At 31.3% G+C, this 17,222-nt stretch overlaps 1 protein-coding gene across 5 annotated transcripts in view; it reads left to right on the top strand.

Annotated features, from left to right (window-relative positions):
- Positions 1-17,222, top strand: part of LOC143232880 (exportin-T-like) — a 73,411-nt gene that overhangs the window by 7,989 nt on the left and 48,200 nt on the right. For all 5 annotated transcript variants that reach the window (XM_076468886.1, XM_076468885.1, XM_076468887.1 and 2 more), the window contains 9 exons: positions 35-117; positions 320-376; positions 938-1,007; positions 2,714-2,932; positions 5,278-5,361; positions 6,571-6,840; positions 11,545-11,627; positions 13,346-13,556; positions 14,045-14,107. In XM_076468886.1, coding sequence (XP_076325001.1) covers positions 35-117; positions 320-376; positions 938-1,007; positions 2,714-2,932; positions 5,278-5,361; positions 6,571-6,840; positions 11,545-11,627; positions 13,346-13,556; positions 14,045-14,107 — 1,140 coding nt within the window. The remainder of the gene's footprint in view (positions 1-34; positions 118-319; positions 377-937; positions 1,008-2,713; positions 2,933-5,277; positions 5,362-6,570; positions 6,841-11,544; positions 11,628-13,345; positions 13,557-14,044; positions 14,108-17,222) is intronic.

Here is a 17,222-nt window from a genome sequence, read left to right as displayed (position 1 = left end):
ACTAGTATTAAGTCATCTGTTTTAATGCTTACAGGCCTTGCAGTACTTTGAGCAACTGAAGGCTTCAGAGGATGGATGGCAACTGTGTGCAAGAACTTTAACATCTGCACAGATTTTGTAAGTATTTTGGATGCATGATACATGTCTATAGTGTTTATATTTGCCATGTGCACTTTTAAAACTAACTAGGTGATGTATATTTGTAGTGTGGAAACTTGAAATACCATAACTGTCTTTCTGGTAATATATCTTTTTATTTTTATGGCATTTGTTTATATCCCATGCTGTATTCACCATATACCTTTTTTTTATTTCAAAGGGATGAACACATTATTTTCTTTTGCATCCAAGTGATAGAGCATTTTGTAAAGACAAGGTAAGCAGCTTTTGTAAAAATATAAGTCTAGTAGAAAAAACTCACTGAAGTAATTCAATTTACATTTTTATACATCATAAGGTATATTTGGTTGAGGCTTAGATGTTACAAATTTGGAGAAATTTATGCTTAAATTATATGCTTAGTATTACTAAGGAGTGCATACGTTTTTGTAAGATCTGCTTCATGGATAAAGCTGGCAGTGAGACCACTGGTTTTGACAGGACTTTATTCTTTGTATGATTGTTATGGTTTTGTAAAGCTAGTCAACAAACTGGTGATTTTGAGTTACAAGATGTGGAAAGGGAAAATATTTTGACTGTTTCAGTTATACAGACTTTCTTAAGTGGTTATGAAAAGCTAAACGTGTTTAGTAAATCAGTGCGATCAGTATAAACACTTTTGTGCTTCATACCATCTTTGCTTTACATTCCCTGTTGAGTAATATTATGAAATGAACAAAAATTGTATGTAATTTGGAACTCTTTGTTTTGTGAAAGAATGACATTATATATGTGAAATGTTTTGATGATAAATTCTTGTATTATTACTGTATTACAGATATATTCATTCAGAAGAACAACAACAACAGTTTCTTAGAGACTTCATTACACACTGGTTACAATTTCAGGTAGGGAATATATCTAGGTATAATTTATACATACATGATACTGAGTTTGTTAAACATTTAGAATATTAATTTGGAAGAAGTTTGTATTTTTAAAAGACTAAACTTGAAATATGTTATTTAAAATTGACTGAAAATGAGTTAAGTCATAATTTAGATTTAGAACTTAAATATTGATATGTATCTGATTTATGATACCTGTTAACAAGATTGATACAGTTTACTTTTTTAATACAAATATATTTTAATGTACACACAATAATACAATTTACAATAATGATTAATACAAATAATAAGCTATATACAAAAGTATTCCTAACTTACGTACAATATAACGTCTTTTTTTTTTTTTTGGTGTAGAACTTCCTTGATGTTTTATTGAGTGTTCACAATGAGTGAGTTAATTTTGAGTTGATGTAGGTACAATTGACTTAACAGTGAGCTAGCTAGCTCTGTTGTTGTTGTTATTCACTAATCGCACATTGAGTTTTTTCACCACTGAAGTTATATAATGTCTGATGTGAGTTTACTAAAGTTAAATGGTTTATAATGTTCGAAATCTATGATGTTTCTCTTCAAATGTCTGAAATTTCCTGATTAATAAACATTGATCAGTTATAGCTTTTGAGGTTTTTAGTACATCAATTATAGCAAATCAATAATATATACTGTCTCTTGGTGTGTTGCATTTGTTATATTTATAGGCATGAGGAGAGTACCTCAGCTTCAACTTATTAAACAAATTAGACAATACGCAAGTGTTTACGTACACGTACGTGTTGTTGATTCTTACACTAAAAAAGTTTCTACAGTTTTAGTGAATATGCAGGAATTTTGCAACACAAATTTAACAGTATCAGTTGCGTATATATCTAAGTAAAAAATTAACTGTAACAAACATCAATATTAAAACATATATGATACTGAATCTGTCACAGGTATACAATTGGAAGACAGTTAAACAATATTTAATACAAAACAAGTAAATAATTTATATGCATGTAAATATATTTCAGTTTTATTCTGTTTAATTCTAAGATGTAATAACTTTATTTTAGTTGTGTTGCATTTACAAATTGTAGGTCATTTTTGTGTGTTTTGATTCATTAAATTCCATTTTAAAAGAATTGCTCATCCAGCCAGTCTGCATAAGATTAAGTAAATGTTCAAATTTAGCTCAACCAAATTATTATTTCTTGTAGTTATCACACACTGAATTATTCCTAAATTATACTTGGCTTTTTTGACATGTTGTGGACAATGTGCAGGTTCTAAAAATGTTTTAACTATTGTTAGATCATTTCTCAGGATGCTAATTCACATTTTCTGCATCTTTAAACTTAAGTAGTTGTTTTGGAAAATATATTGATGTTATGTGCAGAATTTATTCTTGGTAAAAAAAACAAACAAACCCTTAAACTAATATCTTCCAAACCAAGCTATTTTGATGAATTATGTATTAATATAATACCAAATGGGAAAAATTAAATATTAATATAAAATGTTTATATTTTTAATGTTAATTTATTTTTATTGCTATTTTATGAACAGTTTTATGGTTACTTTTATATACTACAGTAAAACAATAATTATGTATTTTTCTTAGTCTTATGGAAACTGAATCTTATTCTAAAAAATAAAGCATTAAATTATTTTAATATATTACAAAAAATAAAATGACATTTGAAATAAGTTCTTTTTGTTTTCAGAGTCATGCAGGGGTGGTACATGAGGTTTTTATCCGTAACAAAATTGCGCAACTTGTATGCCTGGTGTTCTTAGCAGACTACCCACATTGTTGGCCAAAATTCTTTGATGATATTCTTGAGCTGTTGACTTTGGGGCCTCCAGGCATTGATTACTACCTTCGTATATTGTTGGCAATTAATAGTGAGGTAGCAGATCGAGAAATTGCCAGAACACAAAAGGTTTTAGAACTCTTATTTTCCTCTTTCTTAATTTTATGTCATATAACAGAAATACTTTAGTTACTGATGAACTAATATTCAACTTTGGTTTTAGCTTCTTGATGTTGAAGATTTCTCTGATCTTTGCATTTTGTTTTTTGTTGAAACAACATATTATTTCAGACCTCTTTTTCATTGGAAATTTCATCACATCTGTAGTCCAGATGTTTGAAGGATTACCAGCATTAGACTTCTTTTATATATACACTCACACACACTGAAATTTAAATATTGTTTCAATATATTTTGGACTTAGGAAAACTTGATTGTCTTTCCCCATAAAATTAGAGACTTGAAAGATCATAGCTCACTTTATAAGGGGTATACTACAGGGTGTTCAGAAAGTCACTGTGCACTTATATATTTATTAACGGACATGTTTCAATATAGAATACAGGAGGTAAATATGAATGACAATTATAAACAATGTTGAAAGTGTCCCCTGTTGGCATCAATACAGGCCTGGATCCTTCTTATTTTGTTTCTAAACACCGCCATCAGAAATAGACTGAATGAATGCTGATTACAAAACTGCACAGTGACTTTCCGAACACCCCGTATAAGCACAATTTAAACATTTTCAAATGTTGTTGAGTAATGACAGATGAAAACCATTTCTTAACAAATCGTTTTTCACATTTTATATTTCTTTAAAAATAAAGACAGTGATTAAGGTATTAAAATGGCTATATATTTAACAGATATAAAATATGTGTGTGTGTATATATATACACAATGCTATACGTGGTTTATGATACATTTATATTTCCAAATGACCACCATAATTGTTAATATCAAGTTGCAAAAGAAAAGATTGAATTATGTACTTTGTCAACTGTAAACATAATTCAAAGATATTTAATGAGATATGCAAAGAAGAAACTTAGATGTTTTTTTTTTCTTAAAAAATTACAAAGGTATAGTAGTATACCTGTGTGGTCTAATAGGTATAAAGTTGTCTGGACACTGGAAAGAGTTAAAGCTGTGAACAAGATAACATTCATAATTCAGTGTATATTATATTCTTTTCTTTTTAAATACAGTTGTAATTCATGTCCAACATCCTGTGGTCAGGCACATCTTCAATTTACCACCATTAGTTTGCAAATCAGCCACCAGTACAGCACTGTTAGCAGTGCTAAGGTGCAAGGTTTGTTTACATCTGAAGTCGAGTGTTTTGGTTATACACTCCTATTTTAGCTTAGATTTTGCTAGTATTTTAAGCCTACATTATGTCTTTCAAGAAATGAAGAGTTTGTGAAAGTGATGCTAGTGCTGTTTTAAGCTGTATTTTACCTTTTATGACATAACAGTTGGTAAGTCTATGGATTTAGAACACTAAAATCAGGGGTTTGATTCCCAAACAATTTGATAACCAAATATGGCTTCGCTATAAGAAAAACTCATGGCAATAAGTATGTAGAACAATCTGGCAAGCCTAGGGATAAAACATGTTTATATAAAGGATTCTAAGGGGGCAAATTCTGTGGTCTGGGATTTTTTGTAATCCAGCACTTGTCAGGTCCCAGTGGTGCTGGACTAAAGAGTTTCGACTGTGGTTTATTTATTTTTGAACTTTCTCAAGTTACTATTGTTTTTTCCAAAGATAGTACTTGGAAAATATAGGTTTTTTTTTTAACTCCATAAGAAAAATAAAAAAATGAAGAAATATAGTAGGTTGACATTATTGTACCTTTGCATGTAAAAACTGCTCTGAAAATATTCAATTTGAATTGAGAAATTAAGTATTTTCGTTTTAGATGTGAAAGAATTTTTCAGTTTTGTTTAATAACATTTCTTCCACTGATATGGCACTGAATATGGTTAGAGCATGTAAAGTCAACCTGACAATGATCAAAGAAGGTCGAAACATTGTTCGCTCCTCTACATAAAAATTTTCTCAACCAAATTGAACCATTTTTACATATATATTTACAGTAAATTTATTTATTAAAATGAATATTTGAATAAGGAGAACTTTTAATAGGCTATTTTTAAACTGTTAATTTCTCTTATATTTACTGAACATTTTTTTGTATTTTGAAAATGTTTTGAATGTATAATTCTGAAGATAAAGAGGGAGATATAAACATACATTTTTCATTTCCTAAGATATTCCTTTGTTGTAGGTGGTAAAAGGTGAGTAAACAGAACTTGTTCCCAAAGTAGATTTCTACAGTATTAGTTTAGGAAATGATGTAAAAGTTCATCTTTGAATGAGCTTCATAGTATTTAACTATACAAAATATCCATTTTGCTTTTTTTCACTGTGGTAACATAATATATTTTTTATTATAATTTCACAGGAATTTGAAAGAAATACTCTTATAAAAGATACAGTGAGAGAATGTAACGTTGTGAGGCTAGTAGACTCGTGGTTCCATATTGTGGTACGTTCTTTCTTATTCATTGTGTGATCATTTGACTGATAGTTAAAACTGAAGTTCTTTGTTTAAAAAGAAAATGCTTTTTAATGCTATTTGTTCTTTTCAGATTTAGAGATTTTTAAATATTCTTATTATACAAAATGCATCATTAAAACACCAGCTCCTTTCCATCCTGGGTTTTGGTTACAGCTGTGTGTAGATTTGTATGTTATTCAACTAATACTTCTACATGAAAATAATATTTCAAAAGATAAATTTTACTAACATTAATCATTATTATTAATATATAACTTAATTATTAGAATTATTTTTACCATTTTTAACCTTGATACTTTCTTAGCTTAAAATGAGAGATTATTAATTACATTCCATTTTACATACAATTTTTTGGGTTCAGGTGTGGTCCATTGGCTAGTGTTCCAGTCTTTGGAGATTAGCTTCCATGGTTCATATCTTGTTTCTGCCCAAAGTATATTCCATGCACTTGGGAGCTTGGTGTGCATTATAAGAGTGAATGTCAAATCCCACTATTTGGTCTGACATGAGTGGTCTGGCATGGCCAGGTGGTTAAGGCACGCAACTCGTAATCTGAGGGTCGCAGGTTCAAACCCCGTCACATCAAACATGCCTACTTTTTCAGCTGTGGGGGTGTTATAATTTGATAGTCAATCCCACTATTCGTTGGTAAAAGAGTAGCCCAAGAGTTGACGGTGGGTGTTGATGACTAGCTACCTTCCCTCTTGTCTTACACTGCAAAATTAGGGACTGCTAGTGCAGATAGCCCTTGTGTAGCTTTGCGTGAAATTCAAAACAAACCAAACTGACATGAGTAGGCTAACAGTGAATGGTAGATAGTGTTAAGTAGCTTGTTTCTCTGTAATTTTTCATTTTAAAATTAGATCAGTAGAGCAGATAGCCCTCATGTAGTTTTGGATGGTATGATACAGTCAAATATTTGTATTTTATGAACAGTTAAGAAATCTTGCTACAGTCGTGTATATCTATTTATTTCATATTTAGGTTTAATTTGCAAGAAAAATCGAGTTTTTTGGATGTACATGAAATTAACCTTTTCAATTTTTTAATAGATAAAAATGATAAGGAATATCACAAATGTAGTAACTTTTTTATCGGTAATTATTTTTAAAATAATTTAAAACTTTCAAGGTCTTTATTACTTTTTCTGTGATAAGATTATTATAAATTTTGCAGACAACACACCAAACCTCAAGCCCAGAACTTTCCTGCCTTTGTCTTGAAGTAATTGGTGCATATGTGGCTTGGATCGACATTAGCTTGATAGCTAATAATCGCTTCGTAAGCATTTTGGTCCAGTACCTGTCATTACCACAGCTTCGTGAAGCAACTTGTGAGTGTATCCTGGAAATAATAAACAAGGGAATGGAACCATCAGCTAAAACAAAACTGGTGGAATCATTTGTTACTGTGCTGGAGCAAGCAGGTGTATTAAACCCTTCACAGGTTTGTTAGAGACTGGAGAAATATAACAAGTTGAATGTAATTTTGAAAAAAACTAATATTAACAAAAATTGAAAGCGAAGAAATATTATAAATATTGAGGTTGCTACTTTTAAGTTTCTTATCAAAAAATGAGATTTCTGTTACTTCCCACATTTGTAAAGTTCCTATTGGTTTTTGTACTTTTAGTATATGGATGTAGTATATCAGTTAGTTAAAAATGCTTATTGCTGTTATTGTCTATTCAGACAAAAATTCTGTTACGTTGGAAGGATTGTATCAAGGTGTTGTTTGCTTTAATTGGGAGCTGAAAGCAGAAGTATAGATATTTATTTTCAGTAAAAACAAAGGCCTTTAGTGGCAGAATTTGGGTACTTAAAATATTAACTAACCCTTTTTGCAATGGGTCATAGGTCAAAGGCCATGTCATCTTGTTTGTTGGCTTTCATAATTTTATTGAATTATATTGTTTTAAGAATTCATGTCAGTGAGTGTGAAATCAAATTGTAGATGATGATTCAAACTTTAATATTATATATGAGTTAATTTCTTTATTAAAAAGTAAACAGTGAGTCACATGGTATGTTGAATGCAACACTGTTTAAAATTAGGTGTTTTTGTTGTCAGAGTACAAAGTCTATAGTTTTATAAGAATTAAGAACTCAAATTTCCAATATTGGCAAGCTAGAATATAAAATAAAAACCTCTGATCTTTTCATTTTACTGAGATATGGCTTTTGTACTGAATCAAATACAATGACCCTATTCACCTCTTTCCATTTTTGACATCAGCCCCTTGTATAATCTTACCATAATATATGACTTGATTTACCAATCAACAGCTCGGAATGTCATCCTAGTTGTTTTTTCAGCCATTTTAATCTGTGAGAAGGCTACCACGTTCTTTCAATCCAAAATTTGAAGGAGGTAGGTTGTATTTTTAGTATGCTTGAAGTTTCATACTTTTTGATCTAAATACAGCTTTATTGCTAAGCTTAATAAATAGCAGAATTCTATGGTATCAGTGTTATTTTGGATGTTTTTGGTTATTCAACTGTATTTATAAAGCCTAAAAGATTTTGTTTGATATCCTTTATGTGCAAATTTTTAAAAGGCTTAGCAATCTACGTTTGGCAGCAACTGAGTTCAAATGTTCTAGCTAGAAGAAAGAATTGCTTGCTTTACTTCTTTTATTTATTGTTCTATATCTTAAGTTTCATAACTTATTTCTAAATAGTAATTATCTGTATACATATGTAATGTATAATAATTTAAATGTTACTGTATAATACAAAATATTAGTCCATTAATGCTCAGTCAAGACTGGGTCAGTTTTATATTACTGGTTAAGATAGCATGAGGGCATGTGCACTCTGTCGATGCAAGCTATGTAATGTTAGGTGGGCGTGACTTGAAGCCCAATATAATAAAAAATAATAAATATATATATTCATGTATAGCATTAGGTAACTTGTCTTTGCATCTTTTAGGCACCAAATTTTTATTCCGTATTTGCCTGGCTTTGTCGGAATGTATGTTCTGAAGCCAACTCTTCCTTTGAAGTTACATAGTTGTTCATCCATTGTCAGGTATTCGCTTGGGTTGTAACTGTTTTTGCAATTTTCAATGAAAAAATTCCAGACTCCAGAGATGGCGGCATCTTTGATTTCTCTATTTCTTTGAGAGTGGATGTCAAATCTTATTTTTGAGCACATTTTTTTGAATTTGTCTTGTGTAATCAGTTTTAGCAAAATGGCAAACCAATTCGGTTGAAAACATTTAGATCTATCGCTGCAGTTTTGGATTTGCTTATTCCAAGGAAAAGATTAGCTGCGATCCATTTCCAGAGGTCTTCTTCGAAAATTGGTTCTTTCATGACGGTGTTTGTTGAATGAATGATCTGTTCCATCATATTATCAGAAATGAAAATTTTGAATGTTTCGAATGGTGTAGAGACTCTTGGAGCAGCTTGCCTTGTAAGGCCTGGGTTCCCATTGAAGATATTGAGAGCTGCGGTTCTCCTGTTGATCCTTGAAGGTGTTGTTGAATAAATAAAATTCTTATCTTTGGACAAAAGTTCGTTCACTGGCATTGTAGTAAGATCTTCTTGATTGCTTTCTTCACTTTCAGAAGGGTACGGCGCGATTTGTTCATCATTTTCGGCTTCAGAAGGATCATCATCACAACTTTCAGAGTAGTCTTTGACATTATCATGTTCACTTTCATCGTCGGATGGTTTTGTCAGTAAATGTACAGCTTCATCAAGAGATATCATTTTTGACACGGTTTGAAGATTTCAGCTCCTATATATATAGGATTTGTGGATTCTTCTAGAATATTCTAGAAGCTTCAAGAATATTATAACTTCTGTAAAGTTTCTAGAGTGTTCTAGAACAGGCATGGGCAAACTAGGCAATAATCAGGACTGTCTAAAATTATTGTTGGTGTAGAGTTATTATCCTAAATATCCATCTTTTGAAAAGAAGTTGTAAAATTAATATATTTTTACTATAATTTGCTTTTTTCGGTTGCCCAGGCCGGTTCTAGAATTATTCAGGAAATAGTCATTTTTATGTTTTTTGATTTGGGGCCTAATAGGCAATTTCATTTAAATACAAAATTATTAGCCTAATATTAATAACCTTTCAAGTTGCTCTGGGGCCTATTAGTCCCCAATTTTCATAGGAGTGTTAACCATAACATGAAATTACTTCATACTCAGACTAGTAACAAAACAGACACAATATTTCCACAAACAAATCCTTAGTAAAAATATTTCATTAAAAAAAACCTGATTTTTTTTTGTGTACAAAAGAACTTGTAATATTTATTATAAGTTTGCCAAAATATGTGAAGGTACATGTATCAAAAGTTATAAATACTTAATGTTTGCAGATATGTATATGAACTTGTGTATATTATACTGAACGTGTTGCAAAAGGTTCTATGTACAACTTAGAATGTGTGAAAATCTGTTTAAGAAACCGGAATTTATTTAGATTATTTTTTGCTGAATTAAGCCCATCTCCAAACATTCTGAAGCTTTGATTACTAACACCAAGATTCTGTTGTAAAGAACATAGGGTGCCTTGTTTGTTGCTTATATTTCAAATCAAGATTCCTTCAGAGGTGAATTAGAATTGATGCTTAATACCATTTGAAGTTACTTGTGATCTAAAATATGTTTATATCCTTAACAATAGTTTTTTGGTTTGTTTTTTTTCTGATAGTTTAGTTTAACCTAAATCTTAACTGTAGCTTTCAAAAGAAGACTATCTAGGAAGGGAAAGGCTTAAATAAAAAGAGTATAATTAGTGAATGTTGTAAGTAATTATATTAAAAAAAAAAAAGTGAACACTATTCATTATTCTAACAATTCCTAGTGATTTGTGTATGGTAAACTGACTTATCTCCCTAAAAGTCTTTTACATTAAGTTTTACACAAAGAATAGATTTACCTGTAGGGCTTACATTTGATGAAACTAATTTTATATGAGAGGTTTAAGCTTAATAAAATCTTTGTATAATATGTCCCATGGATAATAACCTATTGTTTGTTATAAAATTTTGATTGTGGAGAATTATTTTTGGAAAATTTCAAAATTGTTCTGTGCATTTGATTATAAAAACTTTCCTCGTCAATTACAAAAAAAAATGTTGTGCAGTATGAAGTTATAGTGCATTTATATACTCTTCAAAAAAAGAAATGCAATAGGAAAATTTGAGACATATTGTTAACAAGTTTATTCCGGGTAGTTCTGTATGACGTGTGCAACTTTGCACATTCACTGCTAAACATCCAAAGTCTGCAAAGGCGAAGTCCACGCTCGCTAGTTGAAGTTTAACGTCACTCAACGTCAATAACAAGTATTTCCCCGTGAGCATCAATAACTGCTTGGCATCTCCTGCCCATGGAAGCGATCAGATGACGAATCACATCCTGTGGAATGGCTGTCCACTCAGCCTGCAAAGCTGCTGCAAGCTGAAGTAGAGTCTGCAGTTGAGGTTGTCGCCGTCGCAGACGTCGGTCCAACTCGTCCCAAAGATGTTTGATGGGGTTTAAATCTGGTGATCTGGAGGGCCAGGGAAGAACATTGATGTTGTTGGGGTCTCAAGAAGACAGTGGTGAGTCAGGCTGTATGAGGACGGGTGTTGTCATGTTTAAAAACATCGTTGACGTTCACCATGATGGGTTGCACATGGGGCTTAAGAATCTCGTAGACGGTTGCGTACGGTCTGATCGGAAATCTTATGCAGCCCTGGTATGGTTAAGGCAGTAGACGTCGCAGTGGTGGTCCTATCCCGAAGGTGACGTAACCAGATGTAGCGATCTTGTGCGGGCGTGGTCACACGAGGTCTGCCAGATCGTGGATGGTCACAAGTTGATCCATGTTGTTGGTGACGATTCCATAGCCTTGTGATGGTGCTTGGGTGGACATCCACAGCTCTGGCAACATCTGATCGAGATTCGCCTGCTTCCAATCGACCAATGGCGTTGTTGCGTTGTACTTCAGTCAGTCTTGGCGTAACTGTATTGTGTGTCAGTGGCTTAACACTGAGCTATGGAAACCGAGAACCCGTCACTTTTATAGGGATTTTGCTAAAAAGCAGATTTTAAACTAAATTTTTTCATAAACGAATAAAGGTTCTTAGTGTTTCACTGGAAATAATTTTCCATAATTTTTTTTAATAATAATTTTGTTACAGGCTGATGAAGATACTGATTTTGTTATAAAATTGGCCAAGCTTGTTAGTGGAATTGGTACTTCCCTTTTAACTAGTTGGTCAAAGTGAGTGAGTTTTATATTTCACATTATATAAAAGTATAGTACCTGATTATTCTTTTTTTATTTAAGCTTTGTGAAAACATTACAAAAAAATTAAAGTTTTGATATCATGTGTGCATAATATTTTTATTCTTAAACTGTGGAAGGTTTAAGTTTCTATGGGAATCTGTTGAAAGAGATTACAAAATATTTAATTGAATGGCTTTACAGCTTATTAAGATTGAAAAATTAACCTCTCCCCGCATTTCTAAAAAAAAAATTTCTAGTTTGATAATTTTACTTCATGAATTTGTACACAGAGAACCCGTATTTCAGCCTTTAGTTCTTTGTGCAATAATTCTGCTAACTGAATGCTTCTTTGCCACAGTCAGTTGCATTCAGTTATTCTTAAACATTTTTCATCACTAATTACCTCAGTTTATTCAAATAAAAATGTGTATTTTGCATACCCTTTTAAATTCAATACACTAAAGCTAGTCAATTTGCAAGTATTTAATTATTTGTGAAAGGAAGTAATTAATTTTGTCTTAACCCTTTTGGCCCAAGTATCATGTACTGTACATGTGATGAAGTTTTAGTGGACTGTGTTTAAAATGTTATTAAACTACTTTTTACTTATGTTACACTAATTAGTAGGGCCTAAAATCATAGTTAATAATCCATACTTTAATCAGTGGTGTATTTCAGTAGGTGCTAGAGGGTCTCATCCCCAGGGCCAATGGGGGCCCACTGATAATTTTATTCTATGTAAAATTACATGGCATGCAAGGCCTACGAAAGTTACCAGTTCCTGGGCTTCCACAACCTTAAAATTTATGTTTTTAAGTTCTTAATTTTATAAGGCAATATTTTAAAATAATCTTGAACATCCACTTGTATGAAAAAAAGCAACACATTTTCTTTAAGCACCCCACTACTTCTACAGTAAGTATGAAATTTAATGTAAATTACTCACTATAAAATTGTCATTGCTCAGACAAGTAATAATTTTTATAGATGTGAATTTCACTTCATTACAGAAATGTTAAAAAGAAAACCAGAACCCTCTTCACACACACACACACACACACACACACACACACACACACACTGTCACATCCACTTTTAAGATTTGTTTGTAGTTTTTCTTTATGTTTATCTTTATGCTATCTATAACCAACAGAAAGCCAAGGTTTACATTTGTGAAATGATGTATTGTATATTCTGAACAGTCAATTTCTCATTTAGTACAAGCTTGACCAAAATCGTATAGAGTTAGGGTAAAGAAAAGTAAGAAAAAAAAAACACTTTCAAGTGTATTTAGAAGGTTTTAGAGATTACACAAGTTAAAAGTATTTTTAATGTTAACATGAAAATCACTTTGCACATGGACTATTCAAAACAAATGCTCAATACATTTGTGTATAAATTTTTATTTAACTTACTGGAAATACTTCTCTTAAAATATTTTTTTTTGTATATGAAAGATTTGTAATGTTTACTGAAAGACTATCAAATTCATTGAAGATGTATATACTGTAATAAAAGTTAGTAGTATCATAACTGTAAAGATTATATGGCTAGAAAAAGGTCAAATATTAAATCAACTCGATCAAGCCCATATTGAGAAAATTAATAGTATATTTTCTATTATGATGTGTTATTATTGTTCCTGTGTTCTTATAATGTTGTTTGATATGCCTAACCTTAATATTAATAATTTTGTTTATTGAGTTTTACAGGTTGAGTAAAATGGTTGCTCCTAATCCTGAGCAGTTAGCTATCACTCGTAAAGCTGTTGAAAATAAGGTTCCTCTTCTACTACAGTTTTTAAACAATGAAGATGATGACGTGTCTCTAGGAGTTTGTGATTTTGCTAGAGAATTTATACAATTCTTGAAGCAGCAATCTAGTGTAGGAGCTTATAATGCTTCAGAAAAATCTAATGCTGAAGTAAATATAAAAATAATAATTTGGTAATGTAAGATATATATTTATATGCATGAAAATAAGTAAAATTAAATCATAAATGTACTGCCTTTGGTTGTTTGTGTTTATATGTAAACATACAACTTTCAGGAAAGAAAGAATTTACATTTAATTTACATAAATTATTTACAATATTAGTTTAACACTCATGGTGAATAAAGATGATTTTTTTTAAATCTATAAACATGGGAATTTAACTCCAAAAGTGACTTCTGTTCAAATGCTTAGATTTATTAACATTGTTTTTATTTTTGAATTAAATACATCATGTGACTTAATATTTAAGTTTGTAAGTTAAATTTTCAAAGTTTTGTTTTTACAGAAATGTGTATTTACATGCTTAATTAATGTTTTGTCAGTATCAGTGTATATATTTTATTTTAAACTAAGAGATATACACAATTTTACTCATACTTTATATTAATGTAAACTTCCATGGATTTATTTTTCAGGCACTGCTTTATATTGTCATCAACAAATACAAATATGATGATTCCTATAATTTTGATCACCAGGTAAGAGAACTTTTACATTAATTCTGAATCAAAGTGTGGATTTCACAATATCTTTATGGAGTTACACCTGTAATTTAACAAAAGAACTTTATTATCAATGTATATAAATAAACTTAGGTTTTGTTTTTTAATTTCAAAAGGAAATATTTATATAAGTTATTAATCTTTACTTCTCTGTATTGTGTGAAGTGCTATAAATTGATCATTTTAGGTTTTCTTACTCCATATACATAATTTTCTGTATTTGTCACAAAGTACACATTCATTGCATAGATCTACAATGTCTGAGCTTCTTGTTTACCAAAATATAAACAAGAAAATCAAACTCATATGTCACACCTCTACTTTTATATCCTGGCTGGCAAAAAAAAGTCTATTTCCCTTTGACGTTGCTATTTGTCATGATTACAAACAATAGAAAAGAGGAAGTTTTACATTATGTATATCGTGTGATAGCCCCCCATCTCGTTCAATCTATAAAATTCAGTAATTTTCCATCAAAGTTTGATGGCTGTAGGTTGATGAGGTTCATCTGATAAGTAATGACATTTTCTAACCTGTTTGGTTCATTGTAATGTGATTTAATCTCAAACTTTCTTTACTCTAAACTTTTCACACATCCATTGGGTTATTTACTGTTTGTTGTAATAATTAAACATGTTCAAAGAGCAATAAAAGAATAAAATTAAATGTAAGAAGCCATGAAAGGTTAAGAGGTTATGAAACTCTCAAGTAATTGTAATTGTCTGTTACAATCTGTGAAACAATTAATTTAGACTTTCACATTCTTTTCAACTTTTGCTACAGATGTTTTTACTACAGTTGTGAAGCTACAGAAAGTAATATAAATTATGATGTTTTATTGAAGAAACTTGTGATGCTCATTTAGATAGTCCTAGCAAGTTATTATATATTTGTCAAAAATCAATTAAGTTCCATAATAAAGACAAAAAAATAAAGAGATTACTTAAAAACAGGAAATGCATTTTTATCTTTTAAAAATGACTCATATTGACTTGGTAATCTTAAAAAAAGTCTGAATTTTACTTTTTATAGATAGTGTCAGGTGTTTATGAGCAATGATATTTCTTTCCATCAAAATAACATAACAATGCATATAGTCATATAAGTAGTTTGAATATTAAAAGTAAGTTTGATGTGGAAACTTTCAAACGTGGTAGTTTTGGATGCATCTTTTTTTAGACAAGTTTCTTTGTGTTCATTAATACATTTTTAAGTGAAGTACAGCATCTTCAAATCTTTGTACTAACTAGTACTAAGGTTTACCCACTGGGAGTAAATTTAGTGTATTTCATAAAAGGCACATTCTTTGCATAATTAATTTAGCAATTTCCAACTTTGTATCTCAGGATGGCTGGTATAGATATTAACACTTACTAATAAAACAGAGAATAACATTTTGACCTTCTTAGGTCATCTTCAGGTTAACAAAGATAGGTTGTACGAGTCCATAAATGTCTGGTTGAATGTAGCAGGCCAGTTGATGGTCTAGATTCATTTTTTGTTTCTGCAAGTCATTTAGTTTTTTATATTTTGAGTTTAACATGGCACATAGTAGTTTTCTTTTTTTTCTATAAATTATGGATAATATTTGTGCACTGATTAAAATTGTTGAATAGTTTTATCTTCACAAAATTAGGGATTAGTTTTTCCTTTCAGCACTGATGGATGAAAAAATTATCTATTACATTTAAGTTTCTTAGTTTCATTAGGATCGCATGAGTGTGTACAGTTAACAATGGCATAAAGTAGGTAAGTTCAGGCATAATGGTGTTTAGAGAGACAACACAGTACACAAAGAAAAATAAAAGACTTGCACTTCTCATATAATTGCCATAGTGAAGTAATTCATGATGACAAGAAACCCACTTGAAGTAAAAATGTATCTCAGGACAAGTGGTATTGGTTAACTTGAAGATGACCTTAAAGAGTCAAAATATTGTTCTCTGCTTTATTAGTAAAAATGTTAATACTAGTCATCTTGAGATAAATTTTTACTTCAAGTGAGTTTCTCATCATCATCACGAATTTCTAGCCTTTTTGTGATTCTGCTCTTACTTTTTTCATGTTTAGCTTTCAGTTGAGATACAACTTCACTTGCAATTTGATTCAAAGGGTCAAAGCATCTCGATAGTCAGCAGTATGAATATCAGATAGGAATGTTTGGAAAGCATCTACAGGCATAATATTTTTCTTGGCTTGCAGCACAATATCTACTTAGGGTACACTAAATGGTTCCTGAATATGTCTGCATATCATTTGGAGAGACTTCCATGCTTTTTTGTGCTTGGCTGTTAAGCTCCTGATGTACTAATGGATTTCAGTCACCTTACCACTTCAAATCACTTTTCATAGCTTTAATGTTAAAAGAGTGTGAGAAATTCCTTCTTTTCAGCCAGCACAAATTTCCAAACAATTTCAGTTCAGGTGGTTTTGGGGTGGCCCCCTTGGGTCAATTGGCTGGTCTACTTGGGCTAGGGTCAACCTAGTACCAGTGTTGGATGTTCTCTACAGGTGTTGTGGACATTATATCTGATGCTGGTGTTTGGGTATAGTGCTCACGAAACAATGGCATTGCTGCAGTGTCCTCGTTTGACATTGTAGTGCGTCCCCTCATTGGGCTTCATGGTGGGTGGGGTCAGTGGGCACCAAACTTTTCCTTTTTTTGTTATGGATGCTCCAATTAAAAATTGTAATAAAATAGTGAAAAAATAGGCCATAGGTAAACAACCATGTCTTGAAGATTCTGAACAGCAATCCAACCATCTGTACCACCTATTGCACCTCATTTTCTTATATTGCATTTAATTTCAGACAAACCTTCAGAGCAAATGTCTCCCTTTTTCATTCAGAAGGGACTAGAAGGACTTGCTAGCCCTCCAAAGTTAGTACAAAAACTTCGATCTGGTGACATACTGGTGGAAACATCCACATCTCAACATAGTGAACTCCTGTTGCATTTGAAGGCAATTGGGGATATACCTATAGAGGTAACTCCTCATGCTACTTTGAATTCATCACGAGGAGTTACTATTGAGATAGATTTGAAGAACATCCCAGAGTTGAGATTCTTGCTGGTTTCTCCACCCAAGGA

The sequence above is a fragment of the Tachypleus tridentatus genome, chromosome 11 (assembly GCF_004210375.1).
Source record: "Tachypleus tridentatus isolate NWPU-2018 chromosome 11, ASM421037v1, whole genome shotgun sequence".
Taxonomy (NCBI): Eukaryota; Metazoa; Arthropoda; class Merostomata; order Xiphosura; family Limulidae; genus Tachypleus; species Tachypleus tridentatus.
The sequence above is the reverse complement of the archived record's forward strand: the minus strand, read 5'-3'. Positions and strand labels throughout refer to the sequence as shown.